The sequence below is a fragment of the Chlamydotis macqueenii genome, chromosome 24, assembly GCF_036417535.1.
Source record: "Chlamydotis macqueenii isolate bChlMac1 chromosome 24, bChlMac1.mat, whole genome shotgun sequence".
Classification (NCBI taxonomy): Eukaryota; Metazoa; Chordata; class Aves; order Otidiformes; family Otididae; genus Chlamydotis; species Chlamydotis macqueenii.
The window spans coordinates 2,059,581-2,081,278 of NC_141579.1; the positions used below are offsets into that span (position 1 = coordinate 2,059,581).

General features: G+C 46.4%; 1 protein-coding gene across 1 annotated transcript in view; it reads right to left on the bottom strand.

Moving 5' to 3' along the window:
* Positions 1-2,485: 2,485 nt before the first annotated feature.
* The window catches only part of LOC147597871 (uncharacterized), a 72,846-nt gene continuing 53,633 nt past the window's right edge, over positions 2,486-21,698 (bottom strand). The window contains exons 27-54 of the mRNA XM_086765994.1: positions 20,853-21,073; positions 20,502-20,648; positions 19,662-19,826; positions 19,277-19,428; positions 18,882-19,050; positions 18,518-18,626; positions 17,813-17,958; positions 17,315-17,440; positions 16,715-16,894; positions 16,314-16,538; positions 15,643-15,769; positions 15,124-15,323; positions 14,170-14,382; positions 13,129-13,274; positions 12,463-12,590; positions 11,525-11,657; positions 11,068-11,200; positions 10,415-10,567; positions 9,896-10,022; positions 9,480-9,691; positions 8,565-8,727; positions 8,075-8,157; positions 7,162-7,322; positions 6,791-6,932; positions 6,237-6,424; positions 6,066-6,141; positions 5,398-5,526; positions 2,486-2,572 (exon numbers count right to left, since the gene is read on the bottom strand). Coding sequence (XP_086622120.1) covers positions 2,496-2,572; positions 5,398-5,526; positions 6,066-6,141; positions 6,237-6,424; positions 6,791-6,932; positions 7,162-7,322; positions 8,075-8,157; positions 8,565-8,727; positions 9,480-9,691; positions 9,896-10,022; positions 10,415-10,567; positions 11,068-11,200; positions 11,525-11,657; positions 12,463-12,590; positions 13,129-13,274; positions 14,170-14,382; positions 15,124-15,323; positions 15,643-15,769; positions 16,314-16,538; positions 16,715-16,894; positions 17,315-17,440; positions 17,813-17,958; positions 18,518-18,626; positions 18,882-19,050; positions 19,277-19,428; positions 19,662-19,826; positions 20,502-20,648; positions 20,853-21,073 — 4,231 coding nt within the window. The 3' untranslated portion in view covers positions 2,486-2,495. The remainder of the gene's footprint in view (positions 2,573-5,397; positions 5,527-6,065; positions 6,142-6,236; positions 6,425-6,790; positions 6,933-7,161; positions 7,323-8,074; positions 8,158-8,564; positions 8,728-9,479; positions 9,692-9,895; positions 10,023-10,414; positions 10,568-11,067; positions 11,201-11,524; positions 11,658-12,462; positions 12,591-13,128; positions 13,275-14,169; positions 14,383-15,123; positions 15,324-15,642; positions 15,770-16,313; positions 16,539-16,714; positions 16,895-17,314; positions 17,441-17,812; positions 17,959-18,517; positions 18,627-18,881; positions 19,051-19,276; positions 19,429-19,661; positions 19,827-20,501; positions 20,649-20,852; positions 21,074-21,698) is intronic.

The following is a 21,698-nucleotide window of genomic DNA, read 5'->3' on the forward strand; positions in this document are numbered from 1 at the left end:
GCATGTAGCGAATCTTACTGGGAAGTCCCAACAGCCCTTTTCTTATTTGGGGGCCACTGTTAAAAAAAAATTTTGAAGATCTTTTTGTTTAATTTGAAATATTTTTTCAGCAACAAGAGAGTTGCATAAAATCAAGCGTTGCAACTTTAAAATTGTTTGTGAATTTATCTGAGATCAATGTATCACTGGGTGTTGTATAGAGAAAAATTACATTCTCACTGATTAGGTTTTATAGCCTTTTTTTTTTTTTTTTCCTTAAGAGGAACCTTGAAGAAGAAAGCTTCTGCAGATTATCTACATCTTCATGTGCACTTTCTCATTGTGCTGCGTATATGTAAAGTGCTTAGCACAGCAAATCAGCAGGATTGCTGATTCAACAAGTATGCGAAAGATGGGACAGGGTCCATCCCACAGAGGTATGACCCACCTGAGGTGTTATAAAGTTATTTACAGGAACTGGTCAGGTAAAAGTTGAGATGAAAGTACTAAGGACTTGTTAACTGAATACTTGAACAATTTCAGAAATAAAACTACTGAGTTAAAGATGAACCAACCTGGGGCTGCAGCTCGTCCTTCCGCCAATGTCTGTGATTCACCGTACGAGCCTAGTGTCTGCAGGGATCAAGGCTTCATTTGGCAACATTATTAAGCACGTACCTGGCTTCAAACTGATTCCCTGATAAACTAGCTCAGTGAGACTGTTCCTTTCTCATAGAAATGAAGCATTTCAGGCTTCTGGAAACAACCCAACAAATTGTTTCATCAAGGAGTAAACCAACAAGCATAAAGACGGCATCCATAACTCAGTACCAGGCAACTCCTTTGATTTGCCACGATTAGAGTTTCTCAGTTTCTTTGGAAGGGCAACTCACAGTTTTATTCTTGTTGCCCTGGGGTGAATGACTCATTTTTCCTGCCATAAAAACACAATGCGCTCATGGATGGGTGCTGGGGACCTAAAGAAAGCCTAAGTATTAATTTCATTCAAGTCAGGGGCTCACCTTCTGTGGATGGAACTTCCAAAAGGAAGATTGCTTGCTTGCCTTATTTTCTGGATTTCATTCTGGTCGGTGACACTTTTGAATCTTCCGACTTCCCCGGTTTAGCTGCAGAGAGAAGAGAAAAAGGAGCAGATCAGAGAAGATCAGATGTAATACTTGTACTTCCATTGTACCCACCATGTCAGCTACACTCCAGTACTTCACACATAATGCAAACACATTAACAAGCAATAATTCTTCTTTAGTTAGCTTGAGTTTTTTAGTTCTCAAAAGAAAGACTTTCCATTTTGACTATAAATTAAAAACCTTCTGCTTTACCTCAGGCTTTTGTTTCTCCCCCAGGAGCAAAACTGATATGATATTCTCTCCTCCCATGTTTGAGAACAAGATGTAGAAACATCGACTTCAGGCTACCTACCCGGGAACTTTGCAGTGACAATGCTGTGATCTTTCAGTACTGGTGTAAAAACAGCTTCTTGGGAACTTTTATGTCCTATGAGGGATAAAAGCATGGTATTATGACCAGAAACTTTGGAAATAACATTTTCTGGAGGTAGAGCGGGAACTATCAGGAAATCTCTGTCCCCCGCAAAGGCAATCCTGACTTCCACTGGACCATTTTCAAAAGTAGCTTTAATTTCAGCGTCTAGTTTCTAGTATTTTAGCTCTGTCTTCAGTAAGCGTTCAACATCATTAGGTCCTCTTGTCTCTGAGTGGCGCTAAGGATGCTCAAAGGCTCAAGCTGGGAATCCAGAACAAAAAATCCTCTTTAACTTTCAACATTCACCTGTGTGTAGGCATTTCTTTAGCATCTCCAACACAGAGATTTGCAAATTTACATACGTGTGACAGTGGTACACAAAACTCTTTCTCACTCAGAAGTTGCGATGTGTAGTGGTCCTGGTTCTGGAGCAAATTCTTCGCCTGACCATTCTCATCTGTTAATTCAATTTTACCTGCAACACACAGAAGTTCGGGTCAGGGTTCAAGGGCAGGAAGCTATTAAGAGCTATGACAATTAAACTCAAGATATGTCTCAGTTACGCAAAGGTAATCCACATCCAAAAAACAGCCCAAAGTCTGGGTGCATTTAGTTGAGTACTATGATTCAGGATCACCTCAAAATAATCACCTTTTAATCAGCTTTTCGTTAAGGCAAAAACTAGGTCATACAACTTGGTGCAAACCTCACGAGATGTTTTCATTGGACCTTTTCTTCTAACAGCATTTAAAAGCACTGTATCTAGCTGTGTAAATATAAGAGCCAAGGATTAACCAGATAATGAATATAGTCAAGGGCAGCCTCAGCAAATGCAACAAACACTGTCAGGAACATTATCTGCCTTTGTTAACACACTGGGAAGCCCGACGACGGTTTCACACTGGAAGACAGAATCGGCAGAAAGCGCCCAGCTCATTTCAGAACTCAGAGCCACACACAGACATAAACCAAAGAGGTTCCTTTTCAGGGAACTCAACTGTACCTTCCTCCTCTCAGCCACAGCAGCGTTTGATGCTCTCCAAGAGAAGCTGAACTTTACACTGAATGGTGAAAAAGGTCTTTACATTTTCTGTTAAGAGAGGCATAAGTCAAAGCAACCGAAGAAAAACCAACAGCCCTGTGACCCTTCTCCAAACTCTAAATTAAGTGACTCTGCACTCGATCACCCTTATCAACAGTCTCATGGAAATGGCACCCTTCCGAATGTGAGGGGACTTCACAGCTACTCCAGACAGCGCTGGGCTTCCAGAAGATTCCATAGACCACTAGAAAAAGAGCTATCAACAGTAAATACTTCAGAAGTAGAACAGAAACAGTGCTTGCACCACTCCTCTTATTTGTTCTTTCCAGAGAACTATTAACAGAGCTTGAAAAGAAACACTGTGTGAAACTCTGGTCTTTTCATTGATATTCTTTGGTTTTATGGGGGAAAAAGACCCAAACCATTTTGAAACTCAAAAATGTTTACTTATAACTGAAGTGTACTTGTTAAGAAAACCAGTGGGGAAAAAAGAAAACTTCTAGCAAAATTCTATACACATGTCATTGTTTTGATCTAAAACTAAAAACTTGTTTTCAATGGATAACTGTTACAATGAAAAATTTGACAAATTTTATTTACTACTGCCTTCCAGTCTGCCTTTTACAAATATAACCTGGAACCACAAGTCACAGAAATATCCTCCCATTTTCTGGAAGTCCCTTCAAAGTGTCAGTAAATACCTAAATTCTCCCAAGGTGAAGTTGCAAATGAAACAAAACAAACCTTTTGGTTTTGGGAGCAAGCTCAGAAAACACAGAACCACCAAGATGAGTAGACGAGGGCAAAAGACCTTGCAGTTCTCCTCTGGATCCACCAGAGACACCAGCTAGCGGAAGCAAAACTGAGAGCTTCTGTCTTGGCTCCTGGGCACCGAAGTCTCATAATACCTCCTAATACCCCCTCGGGTTATGCAAAGGCAGACGGAGTAAACACAGATCTGTGTCTCAGAACCAGGAAGGAGTGGGTTCACAAGCCTCCTCACACATAAACAATTCAGGAAATGGTTTAGTAGGCACGGCGGTGCTAGGTTGGCGGTTGGATTTGATGATCTTGGAGGTCTCTTCCAACCTTAAGATTCTACGAAATACTGCAATGAGAAGAAAATAGGCTTTGCTGTTGGAAACAGCTGGCTGAAGCCTACCTGTGGGGGTTGCCAGGGTACTGCGCCAGCTCAGAAATTTTACGTCGCTGCACTTCACCTGGAGCTAAGGAATATTGTGCAGAAAGAGATGGAGCAGGTGTTCTGATTCCACCCCTGTTCCACAGAAGCAAAGCCTAGTTCACAGCCATGTTCTCTTAGCATCGTACAGACAGGCCAAAAGAATAAGAGTGGTAGGAAGGATATTTTCCGTTTAAACATCAGGCTCCCAGAGCATTAGACACCTGCAGCTACGCTGATCCCTGCAGTTACCACTACAGAAAATAGTTTAAGTGTGCTTCACTCGAAAATCACATCTTCGAGGTCTCTGCCAGCTGACCAACATGAGTATATTGAAAACATACACAGGCAACGCAGAGATGCTGGGCAAGGCTCAGAAGTACGGCTCTAAACTGTACTTGAAAAACCTCCACAAATACCCCTCGCATCAGAGATCCTAGAGGCCGTACAGAACACCTTGATAAGCAGGGGCTCTTACACCAGCCACGGCCTCGCGTGTTTTCTGCTTTACTGACCTAACAATGAAAAGTATAAACTTAGTCAGCAATGTCAAGAACCTCAGCTTCCTTCTCAAGTCTACAAATTATTGATAATCCAAGGCAAATGTGAAGGTATTTCAACCAGGTTAAGCAAACAGAATACGGATTATTCATTACATATTTGACCACGTACATCTCTAACTAAATACATCTCTATTCTGATACTTCGGGTGCTGCAGCTCTGTCCACAAACACACTCACTGTCCCATAATCCCCCTTTAGCCATTGCCAAGGAGAAGCCAGGTTCATCAAGGAAATCAGCTGGTGGCCATTTTACTTTGCAGAAGATTAAACAGTTCTGCTTCCGTCTCTTCCATCCTCTGTGCAGTGCAGCTCCTCTTTATTTCCAGCAGAGCTTCATCCCTCTTTGCAGGCCAAGAATCCGGCAGCTCAGAAGGGGGCTGAGCTCCCCGTGCTTGGCTGCTGTTTGCTGTCTGTTACAGAAATTCAAAACGAAAGCAGAGCGCACGTTCAGTGGACAGCAGCAAGGGGCTGCTATACCACCACTAAGGCAGTCTAGTCCAAGGGGCGGAAAACCAGGCCAGCGTACGTGGCTAGCTGCATAGCGCACACTGACAGCACATCCATGCCTTTGCAAAGCTCGCTCTATCTGCATGTCAAAATAATGCAAACGATGCACCCCCTAACGACAGCTAAACTGCATCATTAGTTATTTCAAACTCTAAGCATCACTGTGTAAAAATTCAGCGACAGCTTGAGGAAAACGTTCAGTTCAGAAGCCATCCCGCTTATTTTAACTCGTTATTTACTACTATAAACCAGTACACACAAAGAGAACCAGTCACCTTATTCTCATGCTGGTAAACTGCTCCCTAAGATCACAGATCTTGGCTGTATTATATTTTCCCCAGAAAGATAATATGAATTCATAATAAACAAAAATGCTCTGTTTATGTAAGCACCTGCTGAGAGAAATAAGGCAACAAGTCTACGCAGGTGAATTTTAGTCAAGCACTTTGGTCTGCTTATTGACCTTCTGGTGACTTTTTAATGACCTGCAGCTCAAAAGCAGACATTTGTGTGTGCATCAACACATCAAGGATGAGAGACAACTTCTCTCCCTGTATTTTGTAATCTTATATCCTATCTACCATAGAGAAACAGGAACTGCAGTACAGGCTGAGCTTTGTTACCTGGATTAACAAGGTCTGAAGGCTGCAGATTCACCAAAGCTTGCTTGATCTCACGTAGAGTCTTGGCAAGGGGAGAAGCTGCTATCAGGCCCTCCACCTCCAACTCAGTCAGATAAGCCAACTGGAGATCTAAACCTGACGAAAGCAGGAGGGCACTTTTAAGCCTAAAGGAAAAAGAGGCTCTTCGTGGCCGGATGGCTGCAACATGCATGCTGCCACGAGGAAATACTGTATTGAGCAGAGAGAATGCCTACCCAGAGGCTGTGGGGATCACAGAACTGACGGTAAAGAATTCTCCTGACCTCCCCATATTAGCATTTCATCAGGATGATGACACCCAATCTCTTGTGGCCACTTAACATACAGGTGTAAAGGGTCTGTGGGGATTAAATTCCTTGATTTCCCTCTTATGGAGGAATAGAAGAGGCAGAAGTGGCTTTCCTGAACTAGAGAAATTTCAGTTGTCTGCCTCAGCAAAAAAAAAATATATGTGAAAGTAAGAAATGTATGTGAAAGTAAGAAATAGGACAAATGGGAAAAAGTAATTATATATTTGCTGTATTAGCAAACATACATACCTTCTCTTAACCTAGACTTCACTGAAACAGCCTTCTGCTGTGATTTCTGAAAAGTTACCCTGGCACCCACAACCAAGTCACTGCCCTTACCATGTTCGTCATGTCCGGGGAAGCTGAAAAAAGCATCTTTCCTACTGAAGAGCTCATACTGAAACAGCTCATGATCCTGTGGGATAAAAAGGGCCCAAGAGTTAAAGAAATGGGCAAACAGAAAAACCAGGAGAAAAGTGAGAGATGGCCCACCGGACACCTGCAACTCACCTGCCCTTCCACTGCTTCTGATTTACTCTCACTGGCCAGGCTGTCCAGTGAGGGTACAACTGCCACCACATCCTGTCCTTGGACCTTCTGCTCCACCTCTTGTTTCACAGCTACATTCTTGTACAGAGCGTTCCCAAGCAGCATTTCCAGAGTTTTCATTAATTCCGCAACCTCTTGCCACGGACCATCTAATGAACCCAACAAGCAATTTAAATGGACTTCTACAGAACCACATGAAGGACTGTAATTATCTCCAGAGAAAAACCAAGAGCAGGAACCAACCTTTCTTTGGAAATTCCACAAGAAGGCTCCAAGACGCCCTATGGTGTAACACTTCCAAATACCTCTGTGCTTACGCATTCCTAACCTGACAGACGTTTCTTCTCATTGAACCCACACAGAGCCAGGATGTCAGCTCTTACAGAACTACAACAACACCGGAAGACGCGACCTTGTGGGATCTCTTCTCATGTGTATGAGCTATGCCTATTTTCACCTGTTCCACTGATGCTACCCTTACATTTCTCTCTTGCTCTGCACTCTGGGTCTCTCACCTGCTTGGAAGTTGTTGCCACAGTGCTCATCACACGGTTCAATGTCCGCTGCTGCCCAGCTGCTGTCTGCAGGTTTACACCCACAAATCCTTTGCCTGGCAAGGATTTTCAGGCTTTCAGAATCCAGTGCTTGCACCATGTCCTGTTTACAGAAAGCAGCAGTATTACCCTCAGAAAGCCTCACAATCCACCAATTCCACGTTCTGTCTCTCCTATCAAAACAGAGATTAGCATAGCTATTTTATGCCAGAATAAGGTGCTGAAAGGAGTAAAACCTCTCCCTCAGTCAACTGCCACTTCAGAGGAACCATTTATCTTACAAATTTCACAGTTCCCAGACCCCCTTCCCTCAATTGTTTCTTCACACTGACCATGAGACTTTGAATCCGCTGGCTGATTCCATTGTAAAACACCAACACATCCGTCCTGTGCTTTGCCAGCTGAGATGCCAGGTGCAAATTCTGATCTTCCAGTTTATCATACAGGGTGCGAACACTGAAATCCTCCAGAACCCTCAATCTAAAACGCTCTTCTGAAACACAAGGTAAGTCTCACACTTAACCAGTGGCCACAAGCCTATTCCAATTTATTTCTCAGAAGTGGGCAACAGCATTTTGTGTATTGTGAAGAAGGAAAATGGATGAGGCAAGAGACATAAGAGAAGGTCTCGTTCCTTAGTGAGGAGGAGGATGACAGAGCGTTACTATCAACTCCTAACTTGTCTAGTAAACTGTCAGGGTGCTGCTTCTCTGTAAGCTGTTCTCAGCATCACTAGATGGTGCCATCTGCTGGGCTCTGGACTTGGTATACCCTATGGACACCCTGAAATTCCCAAGATGAGGTCATCCCCACAAGGCAAACCAGGCCCATGAGTCATATGCCTTCAAAGACTAAAATGACCAACAGGAGAACTGCAGGAAATATTTTTAAAGATCTTTATTTTCTTCACTAATCATTTGAACCCATTGTTGTTTTAAAGGACTTTTCAGGACTGGCCACTTACCCTCCTAACTCCTAAGGAAGCAAACACTAACCCGTCCTGATGACAGGAGGTTAGACTCCCCAGCTGAAGAGATCAAATGAACCTAAGATAGAGTGTGTGTGCTGTGCAAACATGCAAGGGCATAGCAGCCAAAGTGCCTATGTGACCGCGTGTGTGAGCACAAATTTCCAGGTGTTTAGGTATCAAAGTATGATACTAGAGAGTCAACAGAAGACAACGGGATGGGAAGGAAGTGCGAAGAAGCCAATGGGAGAACACCTTGGGCTGGCACAGCACTTCACCTGCATTATGCGCAGCTCCTTTCTCTCCAAAGCCAGCATCTTCTCCAGAACCACGAGGACCAACCATCTGATAGAACTGTAGGCTAGAAGGAATGACAAAAGAAGGTAAAGAGCATCTCAATCTTCTCAGTACAATCAGATACTGCAGTATCTGGTTGAACCAGCCTGGTTCAAGCAGAACAGTGGGTTTCTTGTCTTGAAGTGAAAACATGTAGGGGGAGCCTAGGCCAGGTAATTCAGGCTGTAGTACTCTGTGCAGAAGACTCATCAGAGCTGTTCTACACTACACTGGAAGAGAGCTGGAGAATACTGCTGGGGAACTCCTGGGTAACACCAAGAAACTCCCCATGTAGCCAGGAACTCAGAGTACTGTAAAGGTGGCAAGAAGTCCAGCATCCAGGACTGAGGGAGCCAGTAATTGCAACAGGACATGCTTTTGTACTGTCAAGGTCTGAGCTTCTGATACCTACACCATGCAAGGGCTGTTCACCTGTCTTTATGGAAGATGTACTCTGGTGGGACGTGTGGCTCGCCCAGGCTCCTCCATCGCGGCTTCCAGCTCTTCAGGGGGCTAACGATGGGGACAGCAGGCTGGAGCACTATAGCCAGCGTTGTCAGCACCACAATTAGGAAGCCCAGAACAAAGAGCACCGCTGAGGAAGCCAAGAGGGATGGCAAGAAGTGAGAAACCATACAGCAGTGCGTATCAACAGCAGCCTTCCTTTTCCACTTTACTCAACACTGTCCCTCCCATGCAAAACCAACATCTAGCAACTTTCACATTCATTACATGGGCTTCTGCCTCTCCCCTTGCTCATCTGGTGCATGCAGGCAAGGAGGCAAAATGTTTTCAGTACTGGCAGCTGAAAGTGACAGAACAAAGGATCACATTTGCAAGGCACACTTTCATTTCTATTGCTTTACTGTCCTCTCACTGATGGACAAGGGCCTGGTACGTGCACAGAGGTACAGTTTTGAGGAAAGACCTTAAATGCCCTTGAGTTTAGCCTTCAGTGAACCTTTAAATGATGCATCTAATTTCAGTTTAGTTTATCAAGGAAACACACTGGCACTTTCTGCTTTCAAGCCAAGGAAAACAAAGCCCTCAATTACTTGAATTCTTCAAGCTGGGTGTGGGGAGAAACACAACTGCTCCTCCCCTCTCTCCCCGCCTCAGCCCCTACACAGGCAGGTTCTCAGCTAGAGAGCAGTGAACGTTGGAAAGGGAAGCTCCACAGGAGAAAGGGATTAAAGCTGACAAAGCCAGCGACTTGATTGCATTTCCAAAAAAAAAAAAAAAAAAAAAAAAAAAAAAGCGCTTGTTTAAACACACCCAGAGAGGTACAAGAAAGGTCATGGCTAAGCATCAAGGTTCAAGGTAGGTATCACAGTGTTTTGGCTGTACCTGTGATAGCAGCCCAGTTAGGAGCCAAGTTCAGATTTTGTTGCTTCAAAACCCCATGTCTGGCCAGCTGGAACAGAGAAGAGGGTTGGAAGGACACATCTCTGGGGTCACAGCCCACATTTGCTTCCTTCACAGTCACAATCAAGAAGTGTTCCTGAATGGTCCTATCCCTGAAAACGTATGTCCCAGACTCCAGGAAAACATGCGCAAACCTAAAAGGGAAAAGTAAAGAAGGCACTGGTTGATCCAAGCTTCTTTCAGCCTCCAGTTGTAATGATGGTTAAATACGTGGACTTGAACACACCAAACTTTGGCATTTTCACATACTGCCCACTGCCAAAGACCCACCGATCCTGTGAAAGACTCGCTCAAGTCCTGCCTGTAACACATGCACTATGAATCACATCAGATATTACCAGGAGATGTTGAGGTGAGTCTCCTGGATGAGGTGGTCTAGCCTTCGGAAGGGTCCAAAATCCCAGCTTGGGTTGTTATTATATAGATGCTGCTTCTGATAAACAGGGTAATGGCTGGATGCACGATCTGGGAACAGTTCAGCACAGTGTCAGCAACTCTGACCCACTTCAGTCAGGATAGCTGACACTAAGAACTATGTGACTGCACTTCTTTTATAGGGCCATGCAGTGTCAACTCATTTAATTGAGGTACGCTTTACTGTCCAACAAAGACTCAGGCTTTCTAACAGAGGAAAAATTTCATCTCTATTCTACAGAAATCCACTAAAAAAGCAAAAAAACACCAGATAAGTCACCGGCAGAGCCTAGACTAAAGTTCTGGAATCCCCTGAAGGCGAGAGAGATAGGGAGGTGAGAGAATGTGCTCATACATGCAGTACTACCAAATGTGGAGTCATTGCTCTAAACGGGTCTGGACACACACATCTGCAAAGAGCACACAGATTCAGCAACACTCACTATGGGAATTGATGCTCAGCTGGAAAAGGATTGTGTCTCCCGCTTCCAAACACACTACTGGGTTAGGAACGAGAGGCAAGGCATGGATATCTTTGGAGGAAGTCCTCTGGACCCGACGACCTTTCTGCAGTAACTGATCTGATGAAAAATCTCCTGCCACAGGCGACAAAAGAAAACAGAATGAATTCCACAAAATGAGCAGCATGTGAGAACACCCAACCCTTGGCAATGAAGGACAGTTTATTTTGTATCCGTGGGGAATTACAGCTCACAAGGCCAAGTTCTGCTCTCATAATAATATGGTAGCGCTCTGCTACCATAAATGAGGAGCAACTGGACTCAGGAGCCAGTACACACTTGCCAACAGATTTGCCTCCAAATGGAGCTTCCTTCTCCTTGGAAGGCCAAAATCACCCTACAATCTTTACTTGACCCATTCCCAGGAAGCTAATCGTGCAGCCAGTGGAGGTCCCCATTGTTTACTCCCAGAGAGTAAATGACATCTCTCCTTACTGTGTAAACAGTTTGGAGTGTCTGACAATAAATCCCCTCTGGGCCAACCTGCTGTCCACTTGCTGTGCCAACTTGTAACGAAATGAACGGCTTTGGCTGGCTGGAACTCAGGTTCACTCCCAGTGGCTCTCAAGCCCTACCTGTGAGAAATGCATCCAGAACATCTGTGCTGGAGACAATGAAACCTAGCACTCCACTGGGGCTAAACAGAACCAAGTGCACCCGTCGGCTTTTCTGCACATGTTCATCTGGGCCCAGAACGTCTGCCACCTCCTATTAAAAGCAGAGAGGAACACTGATCACTGATGCAGTCAATCCTGGACTCAGCCTCCGGTTTGTCACCAGCCTTACCTTAAGCTGTACAAGACTGCTCTAGTGAGGTTTTTCCCCACCATTCAGAAACCGTCTTTTCTCAGTAATGCGCCAACCTGGTGCCACATCAGTACTCTAGGTAATGAGACATACTGAGCCTCTTTCTGCTCACAGCTTCATGCCCTCTGTAACTTCAGCCCCAGGAGTCCCCATACCTAACCGTAATCTGTAAGTGCTCTCCCCAGAGCCGCATGCTGAGAAAGCATTCCCTCACTCCATACTTACCCTCACTTCTCCTTCATTCATCCTCAGAAGCAGCTCTCTGTTGATGCCAAAGCCCAAGGAGATCTGGGGGGCTCTCAGCAAACACAGCTGGTCACAGAGCTCCTCAGCAGAGACATACTGCTTGCAGTGACATCTACAAAGCAGACAAAAGGTCTTGATCACTTACAAGGCCTGAGCAAACAGCTACAACACACTGATGGTCAGGCTAGCTCCAGTATCTCACAATCTACGCAATGAGTGGACCTACTGTATATCCACGAAAAACAGCAGACAGCAAACTCACAGTCCATCTCACCCAGTACTGTCTGCTGTTCAATGTATTTGAAAGGCCAGAATGTTATACTCCACCCTCTACAGGCCTCTGTCGGTCTCCAAGAGATCAGCTTCAGTCCTGTAACAGAGCATGATGCATCCCTCCCTAAAGAAAACAGTTGGAAGCAACAAAGTATAGTTTTAACTCACTACATTTCTGTGCAATCCATGCTGGGAGGAGATTTTGCAATGCAGAAGTTCATCCACAAAAAGAAGAAAGTAGTATCATGTGACAAGAACTAGCTTCGATGTTTTAGTCAGCATTAAAAGGGCAGTGGGGAATCAGGACTGATTTCTTCAGTTCTGGTCTAAATCTAATAGGAAAGTATCTACGCCAGAAAATGTGAGCCCTGCCCACCCTCACCTTATCGACTCACTGTTCATTCTGGTGGCTCCACTCAAGCACACAAAATCACTAGGTAATGTTCAAAACACAGGGAGAGGAGTGAGGCCAATGAATGAGGACTGTAGGCCAGTATCTTCGCAGAAAGGAACTCCAGCAATGGAAAGTTTCTCAGAAATACCTCCCACAGCTCTGCCCTGGAATGACCTCACGAGAACAGTAACTCAGCCAGTCAGAACTAATTGTGAAGTGCTTCTTAATGAGAGGCTGGGCTGAGACTTACATGCCCAGCTCTGCGTTAATCTCTCCCCCTGCAGGCCCACAAGAAGGAGAGCAGTCATATCGCTCAGGAAAAACGCACTGGCGTGTAGATGCTAGACGGACCTCTCCAGGAGCACAGAGCTCATCCACCTGGAAGAAGAACATTCGTCCGATGTGTGAAACCAAACAAGCTCTAGCACTTCAGTCGAGATGCAGCATCCCTAAAATCCTTTTCCTCCCCCGCCCGCGCTGCTAAGGTTCAATGCAGAGCTTCAACAAGGGCTGTTGGAAAGCACAGAAGAAAGAGCACAATTTCACTTCCCATCCAAATTCCTCAAGCAGGTCTAATCAAGAACTCTGTAGTAACAATATGGAGGCTTAAATTCCTGCATCTGCCATCCAAGACACTTGGCTGCTCGCCATTGCCACAGCATGGAAGAATCTTTTGCCTCCAGCCCTTATGAATTTTGCTTCACAAGATTCCGGTAAAAAAGGCAATGCCATTATCCTTTAAGGAAGGGTCAAGAGTCTCAAACAAAACAGCTAAAGGACTTTCTTCTGTCTCCAGAAGCCCAGAGAACTGAGCTCAGATGGCATGCACCTACACACCCTGAGACAGGGCCTAAAGCACTGAACAACCTTCCTTCTCCTGCATGTCACACAACTTTGTTTTTAAGCCAGACTTTACCTGAGGTCGGCAGTCCTGATCACTGTTGCTGTCGGGGTTTTTCTTGCCTCTCTCATCATAGTAAACGTAACCTGCCTGGCAGATACAGGAGGCATCCGACTGCTGGAAAGCCCGGTTCAGCCCACGGCAGGTACAGCTGGTAGCACCTTAGAGAAGAGGTTGGATTTAGAGTGGTAATCAGGTAATACAGTTGGCAAAAACTGTGTTCACCAAAAAGGAACAGTTCCTGTGTGGAACACTGACTAAACCACACTCATTTTAGTGACAGTCCTGGAATCTGCTGCCCCACAGCAGAGCTGAGCCAACAAGCAAGCCAGCTAGAGCCAGCCTGCCTTTTGCTCCACCAACACAATCATGGGGCCATTTCCTGAAGTATCCGTTTAACAAGAGACACAGAAAGGCCCAGCTGGTCATTTGCTGCAGTGTCATTTTGACAAGCACTCCATTAATTTCTACGTTAAGCCACTGGATAGGGTAAGGACCCAGTTAATCAAGGCTGCCAAGCGCCTCTCTTGTGTCTCCACACTCTCAAATCCATTTGATACCACTAGATCCTGCACAGCACATTGAGTAAGGCTTAGCTGCTTACCTTCCAGTTTTCCAGCCTTTTCCCACTTTATCGTGGCCCAAGTTGGACATGGCTACAGTGCCCAATTTTGGCTCAAAAGCACACCTGCACTTAACACAAGCTCCCCAATTCAGGGCAAAAGTACTCTTGGTGAAACTGCACTGCTTTCAAGGCTATGATAGAGCAAGAATTAGCAGGGCTGCTCATCTCTTCCTTCCTTTGAAGAAGATGTCATCAAATCCCCCTGGCTAACAGAGTGTAAGAGAACAAAAGACAGCTTTGAAAGCTGAATCCTCCTTCTGGGTGGGACAGAAGAAGAGCAGCTGGACATCGGTAGCACACACATCATCAGGATGATCCTAGGGCTTGTGGTCCATCATGAAACCATGTCGGGGAACCACATTTCTTGGCAATTTCCTTTTTAGTCTTTCTCTAAACAGAGCTGAAGATGTCACTCACAAACAGCAACTCACCAGGCTGAGAGGAAGAAGAGCTGCCACAAGGGAAGCAGGCAGCCTGTGCAGGAAGGTGATTGAAGGTGCCAGCAGGACAGGCCTGGCAATCCTCTACATGCTTTGCGAAGCTGCTGCTCCCACGGGTCCCCGGGGGACAGGGCAGAGGGGCAGATGCCAGGGGAGGGCAGTAATGGCCACTGGGGCAAGGCTTCTTGTGGTAACTCTCGCTGCCTAGAGAAAGCAGTGGGCTCAGACACAGACGCTGCTCACGGATCCAGGTGCCAAGAGGCAGGCAGAGACCACGTATTCCAGTTATACAGCTACACACATATATGTACATACATACAAATACATATACATACACACATACCTATATATAAAGTTAATTGATATTCAGTATTTTTCAATTTAATTTATTTATATTTATATTTAACGACTTTGTCCCAGCTATTTCACTGGGCAAATCCAGCGGCAAGAGTGAGTAGCCATGATCTCCTTCACGCTACACAGCAGGAGCTAACACGTCAGTGAACTCAGCATAGGATCCCAGCCAACAGAGGCTTTCAAATGCTTGTCAAGCTATTCTGCATCTTAACTCAGTAGGGTTGCAAGCAGCAGTAGCTGTCACACAGCAAACTTTGAATCCCCAGGCTCACTCTTCTACTTCTGGTAATACATTCAGTACAAGCCTCTCAGTTAAGTCACAAAATTTGGAAAAACAGGACTTGCAAGGGCCCGAGAAGTCATCCCCTGAGAGACAGGACACCACTATCCAAACCACTCTTGACCCATTTCTCTAAACTCCTCTAACAACCTACCACAACAAATGTTCCACAAACTGGTGTGATAGCCCACACCAGCAATTTATAGCTGTAAAGGATTGAGAGCTTTGCCCACACGCAACTTAAAACTTTCTAGTTACAGTTTCAGGTACTACTTCTTGCCCCACTCCTCCACGGCAGCTCCATTTACCTTGTGGGCAGATGAAGCCTGCTGGGCAGGGCTGACAGGGTGCCGTGATGAGAGAGTCACTACGATAGGTGCCTGCATCGCAGATCCTGCAGAATTTCTCAAATGAATCCCTTGGTCCGGGCAAGCTGAGGGCCATGTATCCTCCTTCACAAGGCAGTGGATGGGCACTGCCTGGGGGACAGTAGTAGGGAAACATACACCTGGAAGGCAAAACAGGGCAGGAAGGGGGGAAAAAGTTTTGATTTCTGAATACAATGGCCAGTGCAAACTGAGGGCAAAATTAAAAACGGTTCTCATCCGGTTCCAGGCACAAGCTAACCAGTGGAAATCATAAATTACCCTCTTCGGTCTTAGCAGTAACCAAATCCTAACTGTAATTACAAAGATACCTTTACTTCTGCACAATGCACAAAGAACATGGTTGAAGCCTTAAATCAGGTTTTATCGCAGGCACATTTCACAACAATCAGAGTTTTTAGAAACTTAAAGCTGGATGCACCAGACATACGAGGTACTCACAGCTGCTCAGGGCTATTGTATGTCGCCGATCCTTCAGGACAGTAATACCCAGCAGGGCACACAGAAGGCACGGCTGTGCGAGCGCCACAGTATAGGCCAGGTCTGCAAGGCTTTGGAGTTACTGAACCTGGTGGAGAAAAGGGGAAACAGTGATTGATTATGTGACATTCTCACAACAGGAGAACATGTGTTGGGGAGACAGAGAGCACGGGGGCTTTATTCAGTGTGACTGTCCATAAACACTGCACTTTTCCTACTGCTCACAAAAGGGCACAGATCTGTTGGGAATCAGTTTGCTATTTAGTACGAAGTGCTAACACCTGACTGCCTAGCCCTGGATGATGAAAGATATTTGCTCCTTTTCTAAGCCCAGACCACTTCTTTCGGGAACCTCAACTAAACAAGAACAGGAAGGGAGGGCAGAGAAATAAGAGATGGGAATTCAAAGGCCAAAAGCCAGGAAAAGGCTTCAGGGTAATAAAACCACTTCTAAAGCCACTCCATCAGTGACCATGCCCCCGCAGGACTGCATGACTGCAGGACTGCAGTCCCATGCTGCAAGAATGGGACTATAGCCACTGCTAAATGCTGTGGCTGTGCCTGCTGTGCACTCTTCAGCTGTCTAGACTCAGAAACTGCTGGAAATAAAGAAAACAGCATGGTCACGTCACCTGCTGGGCATTCATAGCCAGGTGGACAAGGTACTCCTTGGGTGTTAGGCAGCCCTGTCTGTGCTGGATCTGGGCAATAGTATCCAGGTGCGCAGGGATCGCACTCTTCCAACGATTTTGCACCAGCCTGGATCCTGGAAGTGCCAGCTGGACAAAGGAAAGTGTCCCCTTTACCAGGGCACCAGTATCCAGGGGGGCACGGATAATCCTCAAACCTGGTCAGACCTGTTAGGAAGAGAAAGGAATGAAGAAAGGGAGGCTAAATGGCCAGGAAGGGTTTTAGAGAAGGGCTCTTAGCTTGCTGTGAACGTGAATTACCTCACTTTTTCCAGATGTCACCTTAGGGAGTTTTGTAGTCAGCTGTAGAGGTGGGAAGGGGCTGGCTTTCACCTGGCACTTACCTGATAAAGGGCAGTGATAGCCCGGAGGACATGGCTGGCAATCTGTCAGGCTCTGAGCTCCTGGGTGCTTGCGGTACGTTTGCGGAGGGCACTTCTGAGGAGCCAGGAGATTGCTGTGGTCGCTGCCATTGCCTCCAAAGCAATAGTGTCCTGATGGACATGGATAGGCCTCTGAATCCCCTAACAAGCAGAAAGCAGGGCTTTAAGGAGTTATCTTTAATTGTAATTGGAACATCTTTCTTCTGTGTCCTCCCTGGCTCCTTCCTAAACTACTGCACATATGTGTACAATCCACCTTCACGACCCAAGCCCCTCTTCTGACAGATGGCACACAGGGATATTTGGAGACTGGTTGTGATCTCGGGCTCTCCTACATTTCCAAAACTTGCTAGAACAGCACACTGTTAACAGTATTAAATGTCTCTTTGCTCTGCAGACACTGGAACTCATCACTAGAGACAGTGTGTCCTCCTGAAAGGACTGTTCCACAAGGCAGTATGTGGTATCAAAGCTAGCCTCACCGGACTCAGGGACACATGAAACTTTCTTGAAAAGCAGCTCCCATTCCCTCCCCTCACTGTTTACGCCCTGAGTTCCAACCTGCTTTGCACCAGTGGCCTGGAGGACAGGGCAGGCAGTCGTCTTTCTTCACAGCCCCTGGAATATCTCGAATAGTATTGGCAGGACATGGTATAGGTACCTCAGATCCCTCCAGGCAGTAGAAACCTACAGAAATGGATGGGAAAGAGATGAAAGCAAAATATGAAAGCTGTCCAATGTCAAAAATTACTTGGCAAGAGTCTCCTGTTGTAGAACGAACATCTGCACAGTTGTTGGGATCCTGCTGTGCATACAGAGAGCCAAACCAACAGCCTTCAAACTTGTCAGGACTAGCAGTCCAGCATCACAAACTCAAGGTGGCCTTTTCGGTCAGGCACACCTCTTTGTTCAAAACATGTAAAAACAGAGGAAACCGATGAGCAATGACAACTTAAAGGAAGAGATCACAATATATTACGCAAGATAACACCTGCTCTCCAACTGTTTAGAAGCAAGTTAATATTCTCTACTTTAAATACTACAGAGATTCTCACTTACCTGCAGGACACAGCCCTGCACACACCTGACCCCAACGGCACCCAGCCAGGAAGCGCCAGGAAAAGCTGTGGCCCTGCGGAGCATACTGAGAGCTCCCAGCAAGGCAGAAATACCCAGCAGCACACTTCCCCTCCAGCCGTCCGTGCCTGGAGCAAAGAGGACAGTAAGAATTTATATAAGACCTACTGCTAATGATTTGGTGCAGAAGCAGAGCAAGTATTGATGCAATGAACTCTGAGGTCTGCCACAAAAAAATAGGAACTTCCTACCATGATATGAGAGAGAAAATAGACCCATTTTTTCCGCTTACAAAAACATGCAGATGACTAGAGTGAACCAGGCACTTTTGAGTTCAAATTCCATGAACGCGGGCAAATAGCTTCAGATGAAATTGTGGATGACTTTCCACTGGGCTGGACTTTCTGGATTACTTCCATGTTTTCACAAATGTTACCTACTGTCTCTTTCAGATGCTTCTTTGTAGCACGACAACAAAGTCAGACTGCTTTGGGATGCCTCCCAAAATTCACAGACCTAATATTTCTGTAACCAAAAGCTATGTCTAAGCTTGTATTTCTTTTCTTTGAATGAGAGATGTGGTGGTGAAGCTGGGAGGAACGTAGCATCAACTTATCAGCACAAAATAAGGATGCCGAACTGCTTAAGACAGAAGTGAAAAAATGTCAGATTGAAATGAATCATAACCTGCAGTAGTGCCCGGGTAAGCAAGGCAGGCATTCCTTCTCGTTCCAGAGGCCAGTCATATTTCCAGGAGTGAAGGTGCCGTCAGGACACATGAGAGGAACCCGAGTGCCTGAAAGGGAGACCACAGAGACAATAGAAAACCCTAGGAAGACTGTTGTGATCTGACAAGACTCAAGCACTGTATCAGAGCATAACAAATGACTCCCAGAAAGCAGGGCGGCAGCTATAACACATCTGCTCATTGCCACCTCATCACCACCTGGCCCACAGGAAGACACACACTAGGTTTGGAGAACTCTGGGATCGCAGTGAGGCACACAACATTTGAATCCTTGGCATAGCTGGTATGCAAGTTTCAGTGTACCTGCAGGACAGTAAGAATGTGCTGGGCAGCGCCTGGGGTCTCCTGCCACCGGCTCCTGGCAGTAGAACCCTCTCTGGCATGGAACACAGGACGCAGAGCCGCTGGTCGGCTGGTACTCCCCAGCTGGGCACGGCGTTGGGTGGGCTGCCCCTGACCGGCAGAAGTGACCCTGGCAACGACAGAGAAGGAAGAGGATTGCATGGAGGTGGTGGCAAACTTAGGGTCTCTGTAAAGGGTGAATCCCAGCATTACCAAAGCCTAGGGCAACGTTCCGTGTGGATGTAATCAACATTTCAATAAGGCCTGTGTGACCTTTTGTCACTGTGGAAAAGGAACACCTCCTGCCCAGAGCTGTAACCCCCCTTTTCCACTGCCCAGCTGTCACTAAGCAGTACCTTAGGGCAGAGGAATGCTGTGGGGCTGACGGAGCTGAAGTTTGCTGGGCAGTAAAAGCCCTCAGTACAAGGTCCTGTTGGAGAACTCAAACCGACGCTAGCACAGAAAGATCCAGCATAACATGGCACACAGCTCTCTGGGGAGGTACCACCTGAGGAGGAAACCAAAAGTCAAGGTCAACAAGAGAGATGAAGGCGCACACAAGTACAGCCACAGCATCATCAGCACTTATTTGAATTGATAACACATCGCCACCACCAGGCCTGGCCGAGTGTACCGATACCCCCTGGTGACCTAGGGACACCCCCTCACCACGGCTGCCAGCCACGACATCTCTCACCACTGGGGGCCACAGGAGAAACCTGTGGGTGAAGTCACACTCACCTGTGGCATTGTTCAGAGTCCCAGCTGGGCAGGCAACTGGGAAATGAGTGCCCTCTGGACAATAGTGCCCAAGCGGGCAGGGCCCACTGAGCGGGAACGCAGGTGTCCCACGTGGAATGGCATCAGTGGCTCCTCCTTCACAGTAGTACCCAGCTGAACACGGACCTGCCACGGGATAACAGAGAGGGTGGCAATCGCCAGCCCGTGGCATCATAGTCAGTTAAGAGGCACCTCCTCTAACCCTCAGATGTAGGCAGATAACTCAAGAGAATCAGAAGCCCACCCTTGTCCTGTTTTATCACTACTGATATCCTGGGCTGTTCACCTTTGGTTTCTCTTCCCCCCTTCCCCATCAATCCTTGGCCTCTATTATTTCCTTTCTTTACTCGCAGTGACCTCATCTGGCATTTGTTCACCTTCTCACTTCTCTAACTGGCTCCTCATATTTAGCTTTCAGTGGAAAGAGTTCTGCCTCTCTTCTTCTCATGTGTCCAACCTGTGACAATCACTCTGTGCTTAAATCGGAGGAGAAGTATTTAGGAGAACAGAAAGAAGAGCAACATAAAGATTAAAAGCAAAGAAAGATAAAGTGGAAAAAAACTAAGGGAGACAAGGAAAGTAATGCAGTAACATAAAAGTAACACCCAAAGCTAATGCTCAGTTAAAAGAAAGAAACAGAGAAAAGAAGTGCCTGATAGGCACAGACACAGGGTAGCAGGGTACCCTCCAACAGCCTTTGCTGCCTCTGTTCACTGAGGTACGTCTTCTACTTCCCTGCACCCTTCAGCTCTGAATCTCCAACTCTTTTGTTGTGGGTGGCCTGTTATTAACCAGACTCACCATCAGGTTCCCAGTTAGCATCTCCTCTGCAGTACCTCCCCACCGGGCACAGCTCGCAGGCAGTGGGGGCCACTGCCCCCTCCAGGGCGTTCAGCGTCCCCTCAGGGCACGGCAGGGGGAAAGCAGTCCGAACGGGACAGTAGTAACCTGTACATTCAGAGAGGTGGATGAGACACTGCTCAAATAAGAAAGGAGAAAGAGGTGGGAATGCCGAGCGTGCTCTAACTAATGGCAAACACTCTGTCCCCTGGAGTGGGCCACTGCTATGGTTCATCCAGAGTTGTGCAGGCATCCATGGCACCTCTTCCCATTTGCACGTGAGGGGCTCTGCTGCACACATGCATTGCTCACCTCTGGGGCAGCTGAGTGGCTCGACGGTGGCAGCATTGCTGCAGGCCATGCCAGCCGGGCAAGGGAGGCAGATGCTGGCCCCAGGTACAGGGCTGAATGTGCCAGGCTCACAGGGCAGTTCCAGCCCGGTGCCTGCAGGACAGTAGAAGCCACTGGGACATCTGTATCCATGAATCCCATCAGAAGGGCGGGGAGCAGAGTTTCCTTCCAGGCAAACGTACCTGCAGAGAGAGAATTCAGACGTGAAACAATGCTCACAACCCCGTTCAGAGACAAGAGATGGGAGAGGCACTAATCAAGATCCACATGAAGAAACAGCCCTTGAAAATGCAGTTTATTTCAGTTTTGCTAACAACCTCACGCCTGCATCTGTAATTTAGTTGCCACTGAAAATCCTGGTAAAAGGCTTTTTTTGCACTAAGCTGACTGTAAAGTGTTCTCATTCTGGAAGGAAAAGCCTTTGAAAACTAAAGGTTTTTTACTTCAATAGAACATGGCCCAAGTGTTCAGTTCCTGCTGTCTTTGCTTCGCCTCCTTTTATCTCCGGGCCTCTGCTTTAATGCTGTCTAGTTCTGCACTGACTCTTCCCTTTACCACTTCCCTCACACATCCTCACAAGTAAAGATGAGGAAATATAAAAACTATTATGGTAAGAGCTAAGCAACAACAAAACGAGAGCCACGATACCATTGCGTGCTGTAGATAAGGATTCAAAGAACGTAGTTTGTGAAGAAAAAAACATTCCGAGTCCTTAGGGCAAATGACTGAGTGCAAAAGGAACAGCACTGAACAAAAAGAACAGCAAAGCTGTGATTTTTTGCCTCTTGCTAGGAGGCATAATCATGA